This window comes from Spea bombifrons, chromosome 9 (assembly GCF_027358695.1).
Source record: "Spea bombifrons isolate aSpeBom1 chromosome 9, aSpeBom1.2.pri, whole genome shotgun sequence".
In the NCBI taxonomy this organism is placed as follows: domain Eukaryota; kingdom Metazoa; phylum Chordata; class Amphibia; order Anura; family Pelobatidae; genus Spea; species Spea bombifrons.
Genome location: NC_071095.1, coordinates 33,292,480 through 33,316,073, shown reverse-complemented (window position 1 = coordinate 33,316,073; position 23,594 = coordinate 33,292,480). Strand labels below are relative to the sequence as shown.

General features: G+C 43.1%; 1 protein-coding gene across 2 annotated transcripts in view; it reads left to right on the top strand.

Annotated features, from left to right (window-relative positions):
• LOC128504703 (cysteine-rich protein 2-like) overlaps positions 1-23,594 on the top strand; it is an 85,981-nt gene that overhangs the window by 27,770 nt on the left and 34,617 nt on the right. For both annotated transcript variants that reach the window (XR_008355480.1, XM_053474878.1), the window contains exons 3-4: positions 21,472-21,529; positions 23,163-23,297. Coding sequence is in view for 1 of the 2 variants with exons in the window: in XM_053474878.1 (XP_053330853.1) it covers positions 21,472-21,529; positions 23,163-23,297 (193 nt within the window). In the remaining variant the exon portion in view is untranslated. The remainder of the gene's footprint in view (positions 1-21,471; positions 21,530-23,162; positions 23,298-23,594) is intronic.

Here is a 23,594-nt window from a genome sequence, read left to right as displayed (position 1 = left end):
AAGGACAATTGCAATAAAAAACGTACAATTTACACTTTCATCTCTTTATTGCAATGGCCTCTCTCTATTCACCTTCTTATTTTACTGACATAATAATAAAAGCTACAAGAACCCAAACACGGTGTTTCTCAAACTAGGTTTTAATACAAAGTTATTAGTAAATATTAATTCATATGTTAACTATTTTTCATATTTAATAAAAACTGAGAAAAAAGCCTTGTTTAAATTTTTTTATTTACCAAACTGTCCCCAGTTATGCACATCTGACCCCCAGCTTGCCACTCTGCCCCATATATGCCTTATACCTCTTATATGCCAGATTCCACTGTGCCCCCTGATATGCCACTGTGCCCCTGATATGCCTTATACTCCTTATATGCCAGTGATATGCAACTGAGCCCCCTGATATACCTTTTACCACCAGATTTGTTTTATGCCCCCCTGATATGCCTAATATCGATGTGTCTTATACCCCCTATATGCCACTGAACCCCCTGATATACCTTTTACCCCCAGATATGTTTATGCCCCCCTGATATGCCTAATATCCATATGCCTTATACCCCCTATATGCCCTAAAAATTCATAATACCCCCCATACACCACTATAACTCACCCATACACCACTCTGGCTCCTCCCCCTCCCATACACCACTCTGGCTCCTCCCCTCCCATACACCACTCTGGCTCCTCCCCCTCCCATACACCACTCTGGCTCCTCCCCCTCTCATACTTCACTCTGCCTCCTCCCCCCTCCCATACACCACTCTGCCTCCTCCCCCGCCCATACATCACTTTGCCTCCTCCCCCTCCCATATACCACTCTGCCTCCTCCCCTCCCATACATCACTTTGGCTCCTCCCCCTCCCATACTCCACTCTGCCTCCTCCCATACACCACTCTGGCTCCTCCCCCTCCCATACTCCACTCTGGCTCCTCCCATACTCCACTCTGCCTCCTCCCCCTCCCATACATCACTTTGGCTCCTCCCCCTCCCATACATCACTTTGCCTCCTCCCCCCTCCCATACCCCACTCTGCCTCCTGTGAACCTCCGTTTCTGACAAGACACCAGGGAGCCGGGTAGAGAGGCAGAGTGGCTTATCAGAGGGGGAGGAGCCAGAGTGGTGTATTGGAGGGTGGCTCCCATACACCCCTCTGACTCCTCCCCCCTCCCATACACCGCTCTGCCTCTCTACCCGGCTCCGTTACTGAAGGCACTTTCACTGCAGCTTCAAAGAAGCCACAGTGTAAGTGAAAGGCAGTAACGGAGGCTGTCTGTGCGATGCAGACCCTCACCGGCTGTCAGAGAGGATGATTCTCTGTCAGCCGGTGGGGGTCTGCATCGCACAGACAGCCTCCGTTACTCACCTTCACTTACACTGAGGCTTCTATGAAGCTGCAGGGAAAGTGCCTGTCAGTAACGGTGCCGGGTAGAGAGGCAGAGTGATGTATGGGAGGGGGGAGGAGGCAGATGGGAGGGGGGAGCATTTGCTCTGAAAAAAACCTCTTTTTATAATCGATAAAAATCGATCCGATTAATCGATAATTATCGATTATTATCGATTTTATCGATTAGTTGTTTCAGCCCTAAACTATATATTGTTTTTTCAAGGAGAGATAGAGCTTTCTTTTGATACCATAGTTAGATGATTAGCTGAACATTTAGAATGAGACATTTAGTAAAAACTAGCGAAAATTTTTATGCATTTTCCCTCTGAATCCTCACAAAATTAGGTAAAGTGATGGAAAATCCCCTCCAAGTTTATCAATTTATGTGTCCTGATTTCAGAAATACCTAATTTATACAGATTTTCCATACTTTCCAGCACTTACAGGGAACATACTATGAGGTTTACATTATTCGTATAATTTTTATGCTTATGGTTCAACAGGTTTGGGAGTTGCAAACGGGGGCAGGAGGGTTATACTGGGTAGATGTTGTGTTTAGGGCTGCAACAACTAATCGATAATGAAAATTGTTGCCAACAAATTTCATTATCAATTAGTTGAATTGATTTTTATCGATTATAAAATGAGGGTTTTTCAGAGCTCTGAAAAATACCCCTCGTTTTATAATCCGTTTCATTCAGTGTGACAGCAGTTACTACGTACAGTCCCTCCCTGCAGTCACTCTGCCGATTGGCCCCGCCCATTTCCTTATAGCAGCTCTAACTGAGTATAAAATTAATATTTGGGCTGCTGAAAGTTAGGGGAAGTGGGGGTTGATTTAGGGGCAGTTATGGTTAATGGGGTGTTTAGGGTTAACTTAGGGGCAGTTATGATTGATGGGGTCTTTAGGGTTAATTTAGGGGCAGTTATGGTTGATGGGGTCTTGAGGGTTAATTTAATAAAGTTAACGTAAAGTGCAGTTAGAGGCAAAGGGAGGCAAACTCAGGGGAATCTAAGTCCTGAGGGCAGTAAAGAGAAATCCTGTATTTATTTAAAAAAAATATTGTGCCAGTTTGCTACAAACAAGTCTGTGAGTCTATGAGGGCACTGTGGCATATCTGGGAGGTATAAGGCATACTGGGGTATAAGGCATATCAGGAGGCATAAGGCATATAGGGTATATAAGGCATATGTTGGGGGGGCAGAGTGGCATATCAGGGGGTATAAGGCATACTGGGTTATAAGGCATATGTGGGGAGGGCAGAGTGGCATATCTGGGGGTATGTGGCATATGTGGGACACAGTGTGGCAAGCATGAGATAAAATGTGCATAACAGGGGGGCAGGTTGGGGAATAAAAGCAAGAAATTAATTTTTATCAAAGTTTTTTTACTCTGCTGTTTGTTTTTAACATTCTTTTGTTTATTAAATTATTTTAAATAAATGAAAAATTTACATTTATTTTTTTATCCGATTAATCGAAAAATAATCGGCCAACTAATGTAAATTTTTCATTTAAATTAATTTAATAAACAAACAGGATGTTAAAAACAAACAGCAGAATGAAAAACTTTTTGAGAAAAATGCATTTCTTGTTTTTATTTCCCAATCTGCCCAATCTGCAGTTATGCGCATTTGAGCCCAGGTTTGCCACACTGCCTCCCAGATATGCCTTAAACGCCCTGTATGCCTTGTACCCCCAGATATTCCTTATATGCCCTAAATGCCACTGTGCCCTCTGATATGCCACTCTGTCCCCCCAGATATGCCTTATATCCCCCATATGCCAGTGACCTCTGATATGCCTTATACCCCAGATATGCCACTCTGCCCCCGAATATGCCTTATACCCCTTATATGCCACAGTGCCCCCCTGATATGCCTTATAACCCCCAATATGCCACTCTGCCCCCAGATATGCCTTATAGACCCAGATATGCCCCTCTGCCCCCCTGACATGCCTTATAACCCCCTATATGCCACTCTGCCCCCCGATATGCCTTATACCCCCAAATATGTCCCCCCAGACTTACCTCCCGTGCTCCAGACTCCGTGGTGTCTAGTAGGGGCAGCTGGTGAAAGTCTGCGCGATGTGCGTAGACAACCTCTGCTGGTGGCTGGCACTTTCGCTGGAGCTTCTATGACTGAACACTGGAAGGTCATGTGACGCCGGTGCTCCATCATAGAAGCCCCAGCGGAAGTGCCGGCAGTAGCGGAGGATGTCTGCGCGCATTGCACAGACGCCCACAGGCTGCCAGAGAGGAAGATCCAGGTAGCCGTCGAACGTTGCGCAATGCGCGCAGACAACTTCCGCTGTGCTAACCGATGTCTGATATAGATGTCTGGCTATATATATATGTCTGATATACACTGTTCAAAATAATAAAGGGAACACTTAAACAACACAATGTAACTCGAAGTCAATCACACATCTGTGAAATCACACTGTCCACTCAGGAAGCAACACTGATGGACAATCAATTTCACATGCTGTTGTGCAAATGGAACAGACAACAGGTGGAAATTATAGGCAATTAGCAAGACACCCCCAATAAAGGAGTGGTTCTGCAGGTGGTGACCACAGACCACGTCTCAGTTCCTGTGCTTCCTGGCTGATGTTTTGGTCACTTTTGAATGCTGGCGGTGCTTTCACTCTAGTGGTAGCGTGAGACGGCGTCTACAACCCACACAAGCGGCTCAGGTAGTGCAGCTCATCCAGGATGGCACATCAATGCGAGCTGTGGCAAGAAGATTTGCTGTGTCTGTCAGCGTAGTGTCCAGAGCATGGAGGCGCTACCAGGAGACAGGCCAGTACATCAGGTGACATGGAGGAGGCTGTAGGAGGGCAACAACCCAGCAGCAGGACCGCTACCTCCGTCTTTGTGCAAGGACGAGCAGGAGGAGCACTGCCAGAGCCCTGCAAAATGACCTCCAGCAGGCCACAAATGTGCATGTGTCCACTCAAACGGTCAGAAACAGACTCCATGAGGGTGGTATGAGGGCCCGACGTCCACAGGTGGGGGTTGTGCTTACAGCCCAACACCGTGCAGGACGTTTGGCATTTGCCAGAGAACACCATGATTGGCATATTCGCCACTGGCGCCCTGTGCTCTTCACAGGTGAAAGAAGGTTCACACTGAGCACATGTGACAGACATGACAGTCTGGAGACGCTGTGGAGAACTTACTGCTGCCTGCAACATCCTCCAGCATGACCGGTTTGGCGGTGGGTCAGTAATGATGTGGGGTGGCATTACTTTGGGGGGCCGCGCCGCCCTCCATGTGCTTGCCAGAGGTAGCCTGACTGCCATTAGGTACCGAGATGAGATCCTCAGACCCCTTGTGAGACCATATGCTGGTGCGGTTGGCCCTGGGTTCCTCCTAATGCTAGACCTCATGTGGCTGGGGTGTGTCAGCAGTTCCTGCAAGAGGTAGGCATTGATGCTATGGACTGGCCCGCCCGTTCCCCAGACCTGAATCCGATTGAGCACATCTGGGACATCAGACGTTGTACCACAGACTGTCCAGGAGTTGGTGGATGCTTTAGTCCAGGTCTGGGAGGACATCCCTCAGGAGACCATCCGCAACCTCATCAGGAGCATGCCCAGGCGTTGTAGGGAGGTCATATGGGCACGTGGAGGCCACACACACACTACTGAGCCTCATTGTGACTTGTTTTAAGGACATTACATTAACGTTGGATCAGCCTGTAGTATGGTTTTCCATTTTGATTTTGAGTGTGACTTCATATCCAGACCTCCATGGGTTGATAAATTTGATTTCCATTGAGAATTTTTGTGTGATTTTGTTGTCAGCACATTCAACTATGTAAAGACGGAAGTATGTCATACGATTAGTTCATTCATTCAGATCTAGGATGTGTAATCTTTGTGCTACCCTTATTATTTTGAGCAGTGTATATATAAGCTATCATAGCCTGGCTGTATTGCTATTGTAGCAATTTGGAGTGGTAAGAGAAGGTTCCTTGTGCAGTAAAAAGAGCACAAGGAAAGGGTCGGTGGAATAGTGGATCCCCCCAGAGTTTCTCCATCGGTAGCAACAGAGGATACAGTGATGTCATTCCTGCAGGATGTGTGGGGCTATGGGCACATTCACAGCCGACCCTAGGCCCCTATGCATGAACTGTGGAGAACGGGGCCACCTCACCGCTAGCTGTGATAAGTCCAAGTTGTGCAATGGATGTGGCAAGCCAGACCATGTATATAAGGACTGTCCCAGCATGCCTCGGCGGTCCTGGGCAGATATGGCTGCTGAACGGCCTGGGAAATTAGATCCAGGTCCAAATAAGCCCTGCTGTATAGCTGACCCGAAGAAGCCTGTGATGGTGATGACGCCACTGGATGATCCTCCTGTGCTGGTTGCAGTGGGATCAGTAATGCCAAGCAATCAGACAAAGGAACAGGCTGTTTCGGCTCCAATGTATCCATCCCCAGTGGTCTTTCTACCAGCCATGAGAGTCACATTCCTGTGGGAGACAGAAGAGGAAGAAAAAAAGAGAGCAAATGAGTTTTTAAAGATCTTAATGTGTGTTTGCAAACTTTTTAAGTTGAAACAGGCTGGTGTAAGCAATACTGACAAACTGATTTTTAATTTAAAGAAGGAGATTAAAAATGTTTTAGATTTTACAGGCAAACAAAATAATTTTAATGCCCGGGTAAAGCACTTAAAGCAAGAGAAGAAGTGCACTCACTTCTTTTTTAAACAAATATCTCAAAAGAGGGACTTTTAGTCTTTTAGAAATGGAAGGCCATTCCTCCATTGCCTTTTAAAAGTGTCACAAGAGCTTTACCAAAACCTTTTTAATGAGAAATGTATAGATTTTTAATTTTTAAAAAATACCATGGGGGCCTTAACTAATATTTTAGGATCTGATGATCAAGTGGGTTTAAGCAGTAAACTGTTGTAAACTGAATTGCATTATGCAATTAAAAGCTTTTCTGCTGGTAAGTCCCCAGAAGCAAATGGAATCCCTATTTCATTTTATCCATGTTTTGGGGAACTTTTAAAGGATGATCTTTTTAATATTTGTACAGAAACTTTTAATACACAAGAGTTACCCTCTTCCTGGAGAAGAGACATCATTACCAGATCAGATCTGTGTTATCCCAGGACGTGCTATCTGGGAACACCTCAATGTGATACGTGATCTAATCTGGCATCAGAGCGGCCGTAAACAGAAACTGGCCATTTTATGTCTTGATTTAAAAAAGCTTTTGATGGTGTATCCCCTGAATATCTATAGTTTTAAAGAAAATGGCATTCCCAGATGATTTTATTCAGCCTTATAATGTTTTATATAAGTTGGCTTTTTGGCGAAATTTTAATCAATGTCTTTTTAAGCCTCCCTCCCTCCCTTCTTTTGTCTGTGCCATTGAACCCCTTTTAGCCCTTCTACAAAATGATAGGCAGGGGTACAGGTGAAGGCCCTGGGTTACGTGGATGACGTATATTGCACAACCCCAGACTCCTTGAAAAGAGCTATTAGAAATCTTCACAAATGGGACTATTGGGATGGTAGTCAGACACCTGCTATCTAGACCCAAGGTGACATACAATTCTGGGACCGGTTTTTGATTATGCAAATAATGGCGAGAGATCATGGGATTTTTTTTTTTTTTTTTTTTGGAAAATTAAACAGCAAAATAGAATTATGGCAAACCTGAAAGCTGACAATGGAAGGGAGGATTTTAATCATCAAGGCAATACTCTAACCAATTATGATGTATTTAGGAGTGGTATTCCTTCCTTCTGACTTGTACGCAAATAAACTTATGTGTGTTTGTTTTAGGGCTGCAACTAACGATTATTTTAATAATCGATTAGTTGGCCGATTATTTTTTCGATTAATCGATTAATCGGATAAAAAAATGCAATTTTTTTAAATTTAAAATAATGTAATAAAAAACGTACAATTTACACTTTCATCTCTTTATTGCAATGGCCTCTCTCTATTCACCTTCTTATTTTACTGACATAATAATAAAAGCTACAAGAACCCAAACACGGTGTTTCTCAAACTAGGTTTTAATACAAAGTTATTAGTAAATATTAATTCATATGTTAACTATTTTTCATATTTAATAAAAACTATGAGAAAAAAAGCCTTGTTTAAATTTTTTTTATTTACCAAACTGCCCCCGGTTATGCACATCAGACCCCCAGCTTGCCACTCTGCCCCCATATATGCCTTATACCTCTTATATGCCAGATTCCACTGTGCCCCCTGATATGCCACTGTGCCCCTGATATGCCTTATACTCCTTATATGCCAGTGATATGCAACTGAGCCCCCTGATATACCTTTTACCCCCAGATGTTTTATGACCCCCTGATATGCCTAATATCGATATGCCTTATACCCCCTGATATGCCCTGAAATTCATAATACCCCCCATACACCACTATAACTCACCCATACACCACTCTGGCTCCTCCCCCTCCCATACACCACTCTGGCTCCTCCCCCCATACACCACTCTGGCCCCCCCCATACACCACTCTGCCTCCTCCCCCTCCCATACACCACTCTGGCTCCTCCCCCTCCCATACACCACTCTGGCTCCTCCCCCTCCCATACTCCACTCTGCCTCCTCCCCCTCCCATACTCCACTCTGCCTCCTCCCCCTCCCATACACCACTCTGCCTCCTCCCCCTCCCATACGTCACTTTGGCTCCTCCCCCTCCCATACATCACTTTGCCTCCTCCCCCTCCCATACACCACTTTGCCTCCTCCCCCTCCCATACACCACTTTGCCTCCTCCCCCCTCCCATACTTCACTCTGCCTCATCCCATACTCCACTCTGCCTCCTCCCCCTCCCATAAACCACTCTGGCTCCTCCCCTCTCCCATACAACTCTGGCCCCTCCCCCTCCCATACTCCACTCTGGCTCCTCCCCCTCCTATACTCCACTCTGCCTCCTCCCCCTCCCATACTCCACTCTGCCTCCTCCCCCCTCCCATACTCAACTCTGCCTCCTGTCAGCAACGGATCTTCACTAGACAAGGACTTTCACTGCAGCTTCATAGAAGCCACAGTGTAAGTGAAGTGCAGTAACGGAGGCTGTCTGTACGATGCAGACCCTCACCGGCTGTCAGAGAGGATGATTCTCTGTCAGCATGTGAGTGTCTGCATCGCACAGACAGACTCCGTTACTCACCTTCACTTACACTGTGGCTTCTATGAAGCTGCAGTGAAAGTCCTTGTCAGTAACGGTGCCGGGTAGAGAGGCAGAGTGACGTATGGGAGGGGGAGGAGTCAGAGGGGTGTATGGGAGGGGGGAGAGAGAGACGGAAGTGAGAGACCGGCCGACAGTGAGGGGAATCCAGGTCTCCTGCAGCGTTGCGGGGGATCTGGATTCCGGTGTTATAATCCGATCTCTGTTTGAGGTCGGATTATTATAAAGAGAGGAGTTTTTTAGAGCATTTGCTCTGAAAAAAACCTCTTTTTATAATCGATAAAAATCGATTCGATTAATCGATGATGAAATTCGTTGCCAACGATTTTCATAATCGATTATTATCGATTTTATCGATTAGTTGTTTCAGCCCTAGTTTGTTTTATGTTTTTCCAGAACTCCAGAAGTGGGAAACTAAAAGGAGAGAAAGTGTGCAAACAAAATGTGAATGGTGGTAAGGGAGTGCCTGACGTGGAGCATATTTAATATATAAAGTTTTTTACTATGTGTTTTAAAAACTTTTATAAAGAATGTACCTTTGCTTCCTTTTTACACTACACGACTACACGACTTTTTTTTAAATCTTTTTATTGAGTTTTCCGTGTTTCGTTTACAACAAAAGCAATAAAAACGTGACCCCACAAGTAAGTCCCTCAGAGAATACCAAAGGACAACATTGCAACAAATCAGGTAGAGATCAGTAAATACAATGGGTGAAGTCACAAAAGTATCACCCCCCTCCCACCTGCCTGGTCAGCCCAGCAAGACAAATAACCGGAGTGAAAAACAACAAAAAACCCTGACAGCAAACCGGCAAAGGTCAGGTATACGAACAAGGATCATTACCCCGTAACAGCTGTGCACCATACCAGGAAGTGTCACAGAAAGTCGCTTTGATTTGGCATTTAACAGAGTTCTCCAGAGTACCAATAAAACCATCCAATTTTTAAAAAAATCTATGGGTGTCTCTTTCTTTGTGTATTGTCGCATCTAACCAATCCATTCTGAGCAGGTGGAACAATTTATTATGAAATAAAGACAATGAAGGAGGTTCAGCATGGATCCACTGCTGCAAAATGGTTTTCCTGGCCACAGCCAGAACTGTACAAATCAAGGCCTTATTACGCAGTCCTCGATCATCTAGATGGCCAAAAAGGGCAGCATCCGGGCTTACCTGGAAGTCCCGGATATTTAGGCTCACTAGGAAAGCTTGAAAACGTTTCCAAACCTCACGTATAGGTGGGCAAACCCAGACGTTATGAAATCAGTCGGCGGCAATCATACCACATTTGGGGCACGAATCAGTGGAAGTAATGCCTATCAAAAATTGTCTGTGAGAGGACAAGTAGGCTTGATTAACTATTTTCAGCTGCATCTCTTGATATGAGCTAGTGGGGAGTAGTTTACAAAGCAAAAGAGTACTGGTCCTTACATTGCAGTGTAGGGAAATGCGTCAACCACGCAGTCACACCTCTGGGCATGTAATTATGCGAAAACACCGCATCTGGTAAACGAAACATGTAGACATGTGACCGAACGACAGTAGTCTAAGCTGGAGGTCCAACGGATTATTCCAGTCCGCCTGAGCGAAAGAAGCAGTTTGAGATCTAGCAAAACTCTGCAACTGGAGATGCGCAAACCATGAAATGTTTATACGTCGAAGTCGTTCCCTAGCAGACACCAAAGAGAAAAGTTTAGAGGTATGAAAATCGACAAAAGAAACCAGGTTATAGATACCCCTGTCTGCCCACCTTTGAAAGACACTAAGCGCAACACCCTCCTGAAAGGCAGGATTATTACAAAGTGGTTGAAAAAAAGAAAATCTCCATTGCAAACCCATACGAATCCTAACTAATTTCCACGCCCTTATAGTTGAAAAAAGGAGTGGGTTAGACCTGACCTGCGGCGAGAGTTGAGTAAAAGGATTGTGGAGAAGTGCCTGTAAAGCAACTTGGGGAGAGAGCTGTTGTTCGAGGTAGGCGTCAGCGTACGTTTCTGAGTGCGAAACCCAGTCCGCTGTGTAACGGTACAAAGCAGCCAGATTATAATCCCGCACCCTGGGTAATCTCAGGACGAAGCTGTTTTTATTCTGTTGGAGAGTGAGTATTGACAGACGGGGTCTTTTATCCTTCCATATAAATTTCCTGAAAGCCCTAGTCAACACGTGCTCATCTTGTTTTTTGATAAACAATGGAAGTGATTGGATAAGATACAAAAGTTTAGGGAGTGAAGCCATTTTAATAAGAGCTACCCTACCCGAGAACGATAAAGGCAAATGCTGCCAACCATGCAGTTCACCAATGAGTTTAGCAAAAAGCAGGCTATAATTGAAGACGTAAAGGTCATTGGGATCTTTAGGGATCCTAACACCCAAATACGAAAGGGACCTCGAATCCCACTGTATACCTAGATCAGACATATGCGGTGGTAGCCTATGTCCAGTGAGGCATAAAGCCCTTGATTTATGTTTTTTGATACAGAACCCCGTGACCTGTCCGCACTCGTCAAGAAGGCCAAAGATGCGAGGAAGAGTGATTTGCGGATAGGTTACATATAAAAGGACATCATCCGCAAGTGCATATACTTAGCCTATCGGTATGCCCGGGAGATCACTAGAGTCAAGAAGCACCCGCAATATCGGGTCCAGCGCTATGTTAAAAAGTAGCGGCGAAAGAGGGCAACCCTGTCTCACCCCGCGGTGCAGAGTAATTGGTGGAGAATCAAGCCCATTAGAGGAAACAACAGTGGCTGGAGCATTATAAAGCTGGCGAATCAAAGTCAGAAAAGTACGTCCAAAATGCTGAAATTTAATGATCCTAAACAAATGCACCCAAGACACCTGGTCAAAAGCTTTCTCCGCATCTAGGCTTAGTAGCGTATCACAAGTATGGGATGGATGTGACCGAGCAGCCAAAGTCGCTGCAATCGCAGACCTGATCCCCTTCACGGAATGCCGCCCTCTTAAGAATCCCAGTTGTTGGGTGCATAATACGTCAGGGTGTATGTGTTGCAGACACATAGCAAAAATTTTTGACAAAATCTTCATGTCTTGATTTAATAAAGTTATGGGTCTATAGGAATCTATTTGTGTTGGATCTTTATTCGGCTTGTTAATCAATATCGTTCTGGCACCCGACAGCCCTTTAATGTCAGGGCCATCTCTCAAGATGCTATTGTAGAGCCACGTGAGAGTATCTGTGATATGTGGTTGCAGGATTTTGTAAAATTCAGCTGAATAGCCATCAGGACCAGGAGCCTTTTTATTATGTAAAGTAGATATAACTGATTTAACCTCAGACGTCGAGATATCAGCATCTAGGATATTATGTTGTGACTGACTCAATTTTGGGGGAGCCGCCTTCTGAATTAACGCCAAACCAGACTCAAAATCATCAGGGGCAGCGGTGTAAAGTGTGGTAAAGTGACTCTGGAACGCCTGATTAATAAGCAGAGGGGATGTTTCCAATCTACCAGGGGCCGTTTCAATGTGTGTAATATTAAGTCTCGGTCTCCGTGGGTGTGGAATAGTCGCCAAGAGTTTGCTAGCTTTGTTACCCCATTAAAAAAACTTGGCCCGTGTGTATTCCAATTGGGAGTGAGCTTTGGCCTGTAAGAAAGTGTCGAGGACCTGCTTGGTTTGTTCATACTTAAGTTTAGACAATGGCGAAGGGTCAGTCGTGTAATCTAAATAAGCAGAACTGGTATCCGCACTCATGGTGTTTAAACCGCTAGTGCCAGTCCTCGGCACGTTTAGGAGTATAGGAAATGATATGGCCTCGAATAACCATTTTAGGCGTTTCCCAAAACAATACAGGAGTATCAACATGTGTTATATTATCATCAACATAGTTACCCCAAGTAGCCTCCAAGAACGACTTAACCCCTTCGCGACCTTTGCCAGTTCAGGACCGTCATAACAAGAAGGTCACTAAATGACCTTTGACGGTCCTGAACCGTCAAAAAATTAAATAAGCTTAGAAAGTGATCAAGGATCACTTTCTTCGCTTAAACGGCCTTGCTGCAATGCCTCGATGTCGAGGCATTCAGCAAGGCCGAGATCGGCATCGGGGGCCATGTCTGGCCCCTCCCCGGGGCGTCAACAGCCGCCATACATTGTATGGCGGCGGACGCCCGTTTTAAAAGCGTTTAGGAGGCGACCAACGATCGCCTCCTAAACTTAAATGGTGTCGCTGGAATGCCTCGATCAGGAGGCATCCAGCGACACCAAACACTTACCTCTAGGTGGGCTGTGACCGCTCCGGAGAGCCGTCACAGCCGCCGCTGCCGGTGATCTTCGCCATCAAGCAAGATGGCGGCGGCCCGGGAAATAAAATAATAAAGACGAAAAAGTTCGCTAGTATTAAAAAAATAAAATAAAATTAAAAAATAAAGTTTATTATTTTGAGCAAGTGCTAAAATTTCTCAAAAATCTCAACAAAGAGTTAAAATAAAAGCACTTCAAATACCCAAGGGGTGTCTAATATATATAAAAAATGGCTGATGGGGTAAATTGGAGTGGCCCAGCTCAAAGATAGGGCATAGGTACAGACTGACCAAAATGGAGAAAAAAGCGCACTTCCCAAATGTGGCATTTTAAATCTGAAACAACCCGACAAACCCATGCATGTCGGATATCACTGCACTCAGGAGATGTTCCTGAACACACATTGGGGTGTTGTTTGACAGTGGCATATACCAGGACCTGTATATCTATAACTAAAATACAATTTGTGTGAAAAAAAAATAAAAAAAACTATTGCAAAGTTTGACAAAGTGTAGTTCTATAATTGGTGCATGGAAAGGGTTAAAATAACAGCATTTGGAATACCCTGGGGTGTCTAGTTTTCAAAAATATATGGTTTGAATGGGTTAAATTGAGTTAACCGGCTTCAAAGATGTTCCAAAGAGGAGATGGAGGCAGACTGACCTGATTTGTTAAAAAAGATTTGGAAATCATAAAACGCTGCTTGTACTTATTGCCCTATAACTTACAAAAAACAGCAAAAAAACATAAAAACATTGGGTATCTCTAAACTCAGGACAAGTAGTAGAATCTATTTAGCTAGTTTTTTTACTTGCTTTTTTAGGTGAGTAAAAGATTTTTCAAATAAAAGTCATAAAATGTGTTTTTTTTCAATTTTTCACCATTTTTTTTTATTTTTTTTATAGTAAATAAGATGATACGATCAAAATAATGGTATCTGAAGAAAGCCCATCTTGTCCTGAAAAAAACAATATATAACTTATGTGGGTACACTAAATGGGTGAGGAGAAAATTACAGCTGAACACAAGCACCACAAAAGTGTCAAAACAGCCTCGGTTACACAGGGTACAAAACGAAAAATGAGCCCGGTCCTTAAGGGGTTAAAGCCATTGCTCATAAGGTGTTGAGGGAACCTCCAAGAATGGGTACGGAAACTCATAACTTGCAAATCAAGGAGCAGAGTTACAGGGGCATGAGATTATGATATCCTTAATGGAACTATGTTGAATTTGAGGAATAAGGGAGAGTGTAACTAAAAAAAAGTCAATCCTGGATAAGGAACAGTGGGCCCTCGAGACATGTGTGTAATCTCGGGTAGTAGGGTGAGCAGCCCTCCAGGGGTCTACAAGGTTCAATCTGTGCGTAAAAAGTTTGATACCTTCAGGGGTGTCAGTCTGAGCAGGCCAACTCGGTCCCAGTCTATCCTGGGATACCATCTAACACCGCATTGAAATCCCCACCCATAAGAACATCAGCAGAAACAATATCAGTTAGCAATTCAAACTATTTACCTAAGAAATGGACATTAGGAACATTAGGAGCATAGACATTAACCACAAGAAGCCGTTTGTGGTCTATTGTGATATCTAACAATATATATCTGCCCTCTGGATCCAAGACAGTAGAATGTTTAACGTAATTCAGGGATTTGTGTAAAAGAATAGCAACCCCTCTGGAGTTAGATTTATATGAGGCAGAAATACACTCCCCTATCCAAGTATCCCTAAGAGTAGAGGTGTCAGTATTTTTCCAGTGTGTTTCCTGTAAAAAGACAACTTGCGATTTAAGTCTCTTAAGATGACTAGCGACTAATTTAGGCTTCACTGGAGTGTTGAGACCATTAACATTCCACGAGCAGAATCTTAAGGCACGAGGAAGTAGGACGGTGTTATGTCCTGTATCAGGGTTGCATGGGACATCAGCCATCCCATAGAGCAAAAGGGTAGTAAGTGAAAAAATGAAACAAGTATCGGGGGGCCCCCATGTCCCAGCGCCTGGAGGAAGAAAAAGAAAAACAGTAAACGCCAACCATCTCCCCGCCACCCCCCCCACATCAAGTAAATAGCAGTGTGGATAATGCCATCAGACAAGCGCCCCCAAGTCCACAAACCAATATTCATGAGGCACTAGAAATCCTCAGATATGGAGTCAGAGAGTCCTTAGCATCCGCTGGCGTAGTAAAGACGTGGGTATGGCCTTCATAGACAATACGCAGTTTCGCAGGATATAACAGGCTAAACTTCACCTTAGCCTCATAAAGTTGTCTACATAGCGGAGTAAACTCCCTACGCTTGGCCGCAACTTGTGCTGAGAAGTCTTGAAAGATGAGAATTTTGTGAGAGTCAAGCAGCAATTTAGGAAGTTTTCTGTATTCCGACAGAATGCTTTCTTTGTCAAGAAAATTCAAAAGACGTATAATCACCGGCCGAGGTTTAGCATGAGCTTCCTTCCTCTCCGAACCCATCCTGTGTGCTCTCTCAATTATCAGAGGTTTTTCCGCAGAGTACGGGAGATTCAAAGAAGTAGTCAGCTAGTCCTGAAGAGTGCTGAGAAGTTGATGAGGTTTAATAGATTCTGGAATATTAATGAGGCGCAAGTTGTTCCTACGACTGCGATTTTCCAGATCCTCAATCTTGTCGAGCAGAGTTTGAATGGTCAGCGAATTTTGCGTTGTAGTTTCCTGCATTTGGAGAAAGGCATCATCGGTATCACTAATACATTGCTCCAGTGTAACAATTTTAGCTGAATTGGCTGAGATTTGGGCCAAAGTAGAGTCTATCTTGGAAGAGAGTTCCTGGAATCTAGAGTCCAGCAGAGGCCACAACGCCTTCGCCACCTCCGCAGCAGTTTCTGCCGCATCTCGGGGGGCGAAGAAGGTGGAGAAGCCTCAGACGGGCTCTCCCTTGATTTTGATCTCGAACCATGAGAGTCCTTGGACGGTTTTTGAGTGGCCTTACCAGCAGTTTTCCTTTGAGGCACGGCGATAAATTTATCCATTCCGCAATAAAGACGTAGATGCGAGACAACTTGGCGTAAAGGGGGCAGCAGGAAATCAGCGGGTGACGAGTCAAGGTAGTCTCAGCCTAACCAGGCATGACGCTGAAGAGCTTGATGACTTGACAGGAGGAAGCCTGACGGCAAACCACGAAAGAAACAACCATGCTGGAGCAACTGGAAAAAACATCCACCAGACTGTAGTAATCGCTGATGAGCATATGGCAGATACTTCCAGCACACAAAAGTGTAGTAGATCAAATAGGCTGAAGGTAAAACTGGAAAGCGTCCACAAGATGGCAGTATATGCTGGTGAGTATAAGGCAGACACAGCCAGTACACAAAATTGTATAAGAGCAGGTAAGCTGAGGACAAAACTGGAAAGCGTCCACAAGATGGCAGTGTCCTCTGGTGAGTATATGGTAGACTAAATAAAGCACAGTCAAAAAAAGTAAAAAATATATAAAATAAAAGCTAAATAAAATAAAAAGAAATAACTTCAATAGTGGCTGACAATAGCTGCCAAAAGCCGACAGGACAGCAGAAGCTTCACAAGCCGTTGCAGTCCACAGAGCCTGCCACTCACCCACACCGTCGGGAGCAAGGCAGGGAGCAGGAACAGCCCCCCCCCCGTCGAGCACTCCCCGGACCAGGTAGGCAGCCCTCCGGAACCACCGTATGGCCGTCCGACACCCAGAGGAGGTAAGTGGGAGGCAGAGGAAGTCGGGGACCTGCCGAGAACCATGCGATGACGGCCGCAGTTTTCGCGCCACACCGCGCAGGACCCCGGGGATCCTAGATGGGGGGGCCGCAAAAGGTAGCGGGAGAGCCGCAATAGCAAGCAGCCATCTTGGTCAGGCCGCCCCCGGAATTTGTCCCTCTCCTGTGCTTTTCAAAATCTGCCAAAGCAGAATGTCATTTTAGGAAAAAACAATACAATTTTATCACCTCCAAGACTTTAGTCCAGATATTTTATCAAATCTAAGGAAGTTGACTGCTGCTATATTATCGAAGGAACAAACTAAACAAGTGGCACAATACTCTCATAGAGTCCAGAAGAGTGGCAGAATGTATGTCGCCACTTTCTAGCCAACTCCAAGAGAGATCTTGCATGGCAGGTAGTGCAAGAATGTTTGCCTACTAGGCAATTTCAGGACAGGAGAGGTCTTGGTACCATGGCTAAGTGCCCCAGAGATCAGTGTACACAAGATGAGACAGTGTTGCATATATTTTGAAACTGCTTCTATGCACAGGACATATAGAAAAAGACAGGGCCACTTTTAAAATGGATTTGCGGCCTTCCGTTTTTAAATATACAGCTCTATACTGCCTTTTTACTTGTTCCACAGCTGACCAATAACGTGTTTTATGGATTATGATAAATTGTATAAAAGAAGCAACTTGGAAGACCAGGAATATTTTATTGCTTAAGAAAGAATATATAGACCCCTCCATTTGTCTTAAGATGGCTTTAAGTGACATGTACACACACTTTTTAAAGGATTGCAAATGCATGATGTTGTGAATCCTGTCGACTACGCCAATTGTTGTGGTTGTGGCCTGATTCTAACTTTAAAATATTTAATTAAGGTAATCAGGGAACCTTAATAACAACAATAAAATGTATTTAATCTATATACACTCTGTATCTTGATATACAAATGGTATATAATATGAGGTATTCCAGTCAATCAAATGTGACAGATACTTGAATGGTAATTATACTTTAATGATGAGCAAAATTAAAACCACACACCAGTCTTAACAGATTGCAGTGAAATAACAATAATACTTAGCTTCGGTAGATGGTCAGCTTACAGAGATGATGAAGAAACCCAGCAAAACAATATCAAGTGGAACTCCGTTGGTCATAACGACTACTTGATGAAACGTGGGAAGGATTCTGGTCTATAACCCAGGGCGCTTACAAACAGGTCTATGTGAAGCCCTCTGGATCCAGGCACCATCAAGCCCTGGATTGAAGTTCCCTAGCACATGGTGTATGGTTCTTTTTAAGTTTTTTTTACTATAGTATTGATCAGAGCCGGCCTTAGGCGTTGTGGCGCCCTGTGCGGACTACTCCTCTGGCGCCCCCCCTCACTACCCCCCCTGCCTCTTCAAACTACCCCCCCCTGCCCCTTCAAACTACCCCCCCCGCCCCTTCAAACTACCCCCCCTGCCCCTTCAAACTACGGCGTTCAAAAAACGCTGATGTTTTAAGTTAAGTCCCGGGCAGGCGCCCCTGCTACCATGGCACCCTGTGCGGTCGCACACCCCTAAGGCCGGCCCTGGTATTGATAGGTTGCTATGTAAATAGTAACCGTATCAATTGTAAGCTAGTAACAGTTTTTCTGGTTGAAAGCTATACAATATTTCGGTTGTAACCATGCAAACCAGAATCACTAACACATCCTATACCTACACACACTCATGTGAAAAATAAAATGTTCCTCACCAGTAGCTCAATAGTTCAGCCTTTATATTAAATCAATTCTGCTGTCTATGATGTAAATCACAAAATGGGAAAATCATTTTCATAACACATGGGTTCAATGAAAGCAAAAAGACTTTGGTGCCTTAACCCCTTAAGGACCGGGCTCATTTATTATTGCTGTATCCTGTGGGACCGAGACTGTTTCAACACTTTTGCGGTGCTTGTGTTCAGCTGTAATTTTCTCCTCACCCATTTAGTGTACCCACACGTGTTATATATTGTTTTTTTCAGGACAAGAAGGCTTTCTTCAGATACCATAAATAGATTCTACTATTTGTCCTGAGTTTAGAAATACCCAATGCTTTTATGTTTTTTTGCTGTTTTTTGTAAGTTACTGGGCAATAAGTACAAGTAGCGTTTTATGATTTCCAAACCTTTTTTTCCAAATCTGGTCATTCTGCCACCCCAGGGTATTTCAGATGCTGGTATTTTAACCCTTTCCATGCACTAATTATACAACCACACTTTGTCAAACTTTGTAATAGTAATTTTTTTTAAAAAATTTTTTCACACAAATTGTAATTTAGTTATAAATATAAAGGTCCTGGTATATGTCACTTTCAAACAACACTCCAATATGTGTTCAGCAACATCTCTTGAGTACGGTCATACCCCACATGCATGGGTTTGTCTGGTGTTTGAGGTTAAAATAGCACATTTTGGAAGTGCGTCAATCTGTGCCTATGCCCTATCTTTGAGCCTGGCCACTCCAGTTTACCCCATAAACCATTCATTTTTTTTAAATTAGACACCCCTTGGGTATTTGAAATGCTTTTATTTAAATTTTTCCATGTCAGGATTTTTGGGAAGATACAGCGCTAATTTTAGTACTTGCTCATAATAATAAACTTTATTTTTTTATTTTATTTATTTTATTCTTTTTGGACTTTTTTTACATTTTGCTGGAACTGGATGGTTCCTCTGATGCATAATAATTTTTAAATGTTACCATTATTTTTTTTTAAGCTTTTTTTCCCTTTTTTTTAAATTTTTTTCATTTTTTTTTTTAAATATTTTACTAATCACATAGTGATTAGAAAGCTGGGCTCCATTGACTTGTATGCAGTACCTGTATTCAACCTGCAAGTGGAGCCAGAGTTCTCTAGAGGGTCTGGAGACCATCTATCAAACCTTTTCAACTTTTTTTTTTTTTTTACAGGGCAGCCGCCATCTTGCCGCTGGCAAAGTCACACGCAGTGTAGGTGTAACTGGGGTAAGTGTTTGGTGTCGCTGAATGCCTCGCGATTGAGGCATTTCAGCAACACCATTGAAGTTTAGGAGGTGATCGTTGATCGTCTCCTAAACTTTTAAAACAGGCGTCCGCCGCCTTACAGTGTATGGTGGATGTTGACATCCACGGGGAGAGGCCAGACATGGCCCATGATGCCGATCTCGGTGTTGCTGAATGCCTCAACATCGAGGCATTACAGCAACACCGTTTAAGCGAAGAAAGTGATCGTTCATCACTTTCTAAGCTTGTTTAAGACTCATGACGTGTCAGGCACGTCATAGGTCGTTAAGTAACCATTTTGCATGATGTGCCTGACCCGGCAATGGACGTTAAGGGGTTAAGAATCCTGAAGATCACAGCTCTGGGACGCTTTTGCTGAGATAGGGTATTGCAGCACACACTGTGAACTTTTTCTATGACTAATCTATTGTTTGGGACTGAAATGTCGAGCACCCCCAGGAGCCACTCAGAAATTAATTCAAACAGAGAAGCCTTTACAGATTCTCGGAGGCCAATTAACTGCAAGCTGTTTCGGCGACTCATGATTTTCCAAATCCTAATTTTTATCAATGGATATGGTCAGTTTCTCCAGCTTGACATCCAATAGCGGAGATATAAGTTTCATAATGTCATGTCCCGATAGAGATGTGAGTGGCCTTTCCTCCACTGATATGTCTGTGTGTGGTGCTTGTTTTGGAAACGGGGCTGTTGGTTAGCTACCTTAGAAGCAGACGTAAGCCTTTCTTTAGTTTTCCCCGATCTTGGGGAAGATTTTGGTGGATTTGCAATATATTTCTCCGTGAGAGGCAGTGAACATGACAACCCCAGGAAGTGGAAGGAAGCAAACAAGACAGAAAAGAAAGAAGGCTCAAGAGGGCAAACAGGAGGAAAGAAGAACAGAATAGAGATACTGAGCTGACACAAAAGAAGACCTATTTCAAGGGCAAGATCATATGTCTGCAAGAGGTGAAAGAAACAATAGCAATTTAAGCTAAATAAAGGTTTGGCTCTTAACCCCTTCACGTCTGGTGTCATACCTGGTACGTCATGCAAAAAATTGCTTCTATGTCACCACAATTGTGGTAATGGCTGGGGCACAGCCACCCCAAGCTTTTGATCGCTCATATAGGAGCGGTTCTACAAGGCTCAACACATAAATGCCGGTAAACTGGCATTCCCAGCTGCCACAGGCAGCTTCAGGAAAGGGGGCTGTTCGTTGCTTGATCCTGCCACAACATTCCCTGCTGCTTAATCATTCCATGAGAGCGGCAGTGCAGAGTTAACCTTTTCAATGCTGCGACCGTGGCGTTCTAAGTGTTAATACTCATTTTGTACCAGCAACAGCAAAAAAGAGTCCCCAAAAGGCATATCATGGGGCACAGTGGCATATAGAGGGTTAAAAGGCATATCATGGGGCACGGTGGCATTTAGAGGGTTAAAAGGCATATCATGGGCCACAGTGTCATATAGGAGTGGCAAGCCTGGGAGCAGATGTGCATAACTGGGGGACAGGTTGGAAAATAAAAGGAAATAAAAACAAAAGATAGTTTACATGAATTAACATTTACTAGTAAAACTTTTTTCCAATAGGGTTGTCTTATATTCAGGCTTTTTCTTTTTTCCTAAATTAATATTCAGATTTTGGGGGGTCGTCTTATAATCGAGCAAATACGGTACATACTTTCATTGTGGTGTTGTGTTTTAATATCTGTTACAAATCACTGTTTATTTCAAATATCTGCAGTATAATGTATGCAGGGATTTCTGAGGTTGCACTTAATATCAGTACTCAATATCTCCTCTGATCCTAGCAACTCTGTTTCTTAACACAAGTTTGCACTTAGCTCATTTAAAAAATATGATTTGAATTAATTTTTTCCTTGTATTTCACTGTTTTCAGCACGATGGTAAGCCATACTGCCACAAACCATGCTATGCCACCCTGTATGGACCAAAAGGTATGAGTGGGTTTTGTGCTTTCATTTTTAAATATACAGATAAAAGTAGACCCATGCAATAAATGCAAATTTAAACAGGCCTTTTCAATAGGCTATTGCAAAACTCCTTTCCCACAGGGCAAACAGATAATATAAAACACATAATGTTCTTCTGTGGGATACACACCAGTTTTCTATATCTTGTTGAAAACGCTCCTAATGAGATTTCATGGCAAACTGTATTTCTTAAAAAGTGTTTGAGAACAACATGTTCGTAAACATGATCTATAAATGCCTGAAATGAATTTGTTTGAAAATAATAAAACTACTGGTATAAATCCTAACACAGCAACTATTTGTTTTATGTCACAGTTAATTTAAACCATTAAAATGTTGAGTTGTTAATCCAGTTAATGGTAAACGGCAGTTACATGCTAACATTACATTTTGCTACTTAAAGGAGAGGACATGCCTACAATGGACAAAATCCTTAAATACCCCAACCCCAAGAAATATAATTTAAAAATCAAAAGTTTGAAAGCTAATAATAAAAAAATGAAAAAAAATATTAACCAGTTTTCCAGACAACCTATTAACCAAACAATGTGGTGACATTTATCTCCACTGTCTTTCTTCACTCCTTTTATAGAAGAATGAGAGTAAGATCTATCCATCCTCATTTTATTGTAGGTAGTAAGCTAATAAAATACCCTCTAATAAAATGAGAGAGATATTTGAGCCTAAAAAAGTGCCTCACCCCACTGGCCATGGAATGGGGGATTAAACAACAACACCAAAAAAGAACTGTAGAACCCAATTATGCCCGCATCTCTTACTCATTGAGATAGGGTTAACCTTTAAGGTTATAGAGCCCACCCACTGCTCCCCCTTCTTCATCCCCTGTCCTATGGAATGGAGGGGGTTAAGTTACAAAAATACAAAAGTGAAATCCCTATATACTTCTCACTTCTAAGTCCCCAAGGTAGGCGGGTGATTTTCACTGTCCACCCCCTTGGCGCTAAAAGGATGCAACCCGTGTTTTCCCCTTTTTAGTTGGTGCTGTGATGATGATTGAAGACATCAGTTCTTTATCTTAGGCTCCGAGAAAGGTGCCATTCCAAAGATAATGTTAAAAAGCATGATGTTTAAAAAAAATTAAAATCCAACCCACTCCAAATGGTACAGGATTCCAATGGTAGGTGGTTGTGGCGGGCACAGTTGAATAGTCCCTTGTACTAGCATTGCCAACTTACTTGTCTCCAACTTCAATATTTTAGTGCCAATTTGCAAATATAGATTAATGAAGCCATGCATTTTCATTCAACCCGCATTGACTTTTTTATAGTTAAATTGAATGTTATTTTATAAAAAAGAAATGTGAGTTGGCAATAAGAAATTTGCAACTTGGACTTCTGTCTAAGAAATTTGCAACTGGGACCTGCCTATTGTACTTTAATATGCATTCTTTATTGATGGGACACTCTAGTATCCCTTTAAAACTAAATTACTATATACAGACCTATATTGAATGCAAAAGATAAGGACTTTTTCCATTATATTTTCCTTTTAAATGTCTTAACACAAGTATTCACTATTACTTATGCAAACATTAGTATTCGGTAATAGGATATGATACTGACATTTATTTTTCCAGGAGTTAACATAGGGGGAGCTGGATCTTACATCTATGAGAGGAAACCTAGTGAAGAGAAGCCTACTTCTCTGACAAAAGCAGCTCCAAAACCAGAAGAGAAGATGACTAGCGGCCCAACTAAGAGCCTCACTAAAGGTAGGTTTTCAATATACATAGAAACATAGAATTTGACGGCAGATGAGAACTATTTGGCCAGTCTAGTCTGTCCATTTTTCTTGTTGTAAGGTGTTTAAACCTCTATCATTCTTTGGTCAGGTCCTATAGTAACGAAAGCTTTATGCCCATACCATGCCTGTTTAAATTTCCTCACTGTATTAGCCTCCATCAGTTATGATGGGAGACTGTCTATTTATCCACTACTGTCGGGTTTACCAAAAGAAAAAGAGTTCTAAACAAGCCCTTCTATTATAAAATATATATTACTTTATTGTA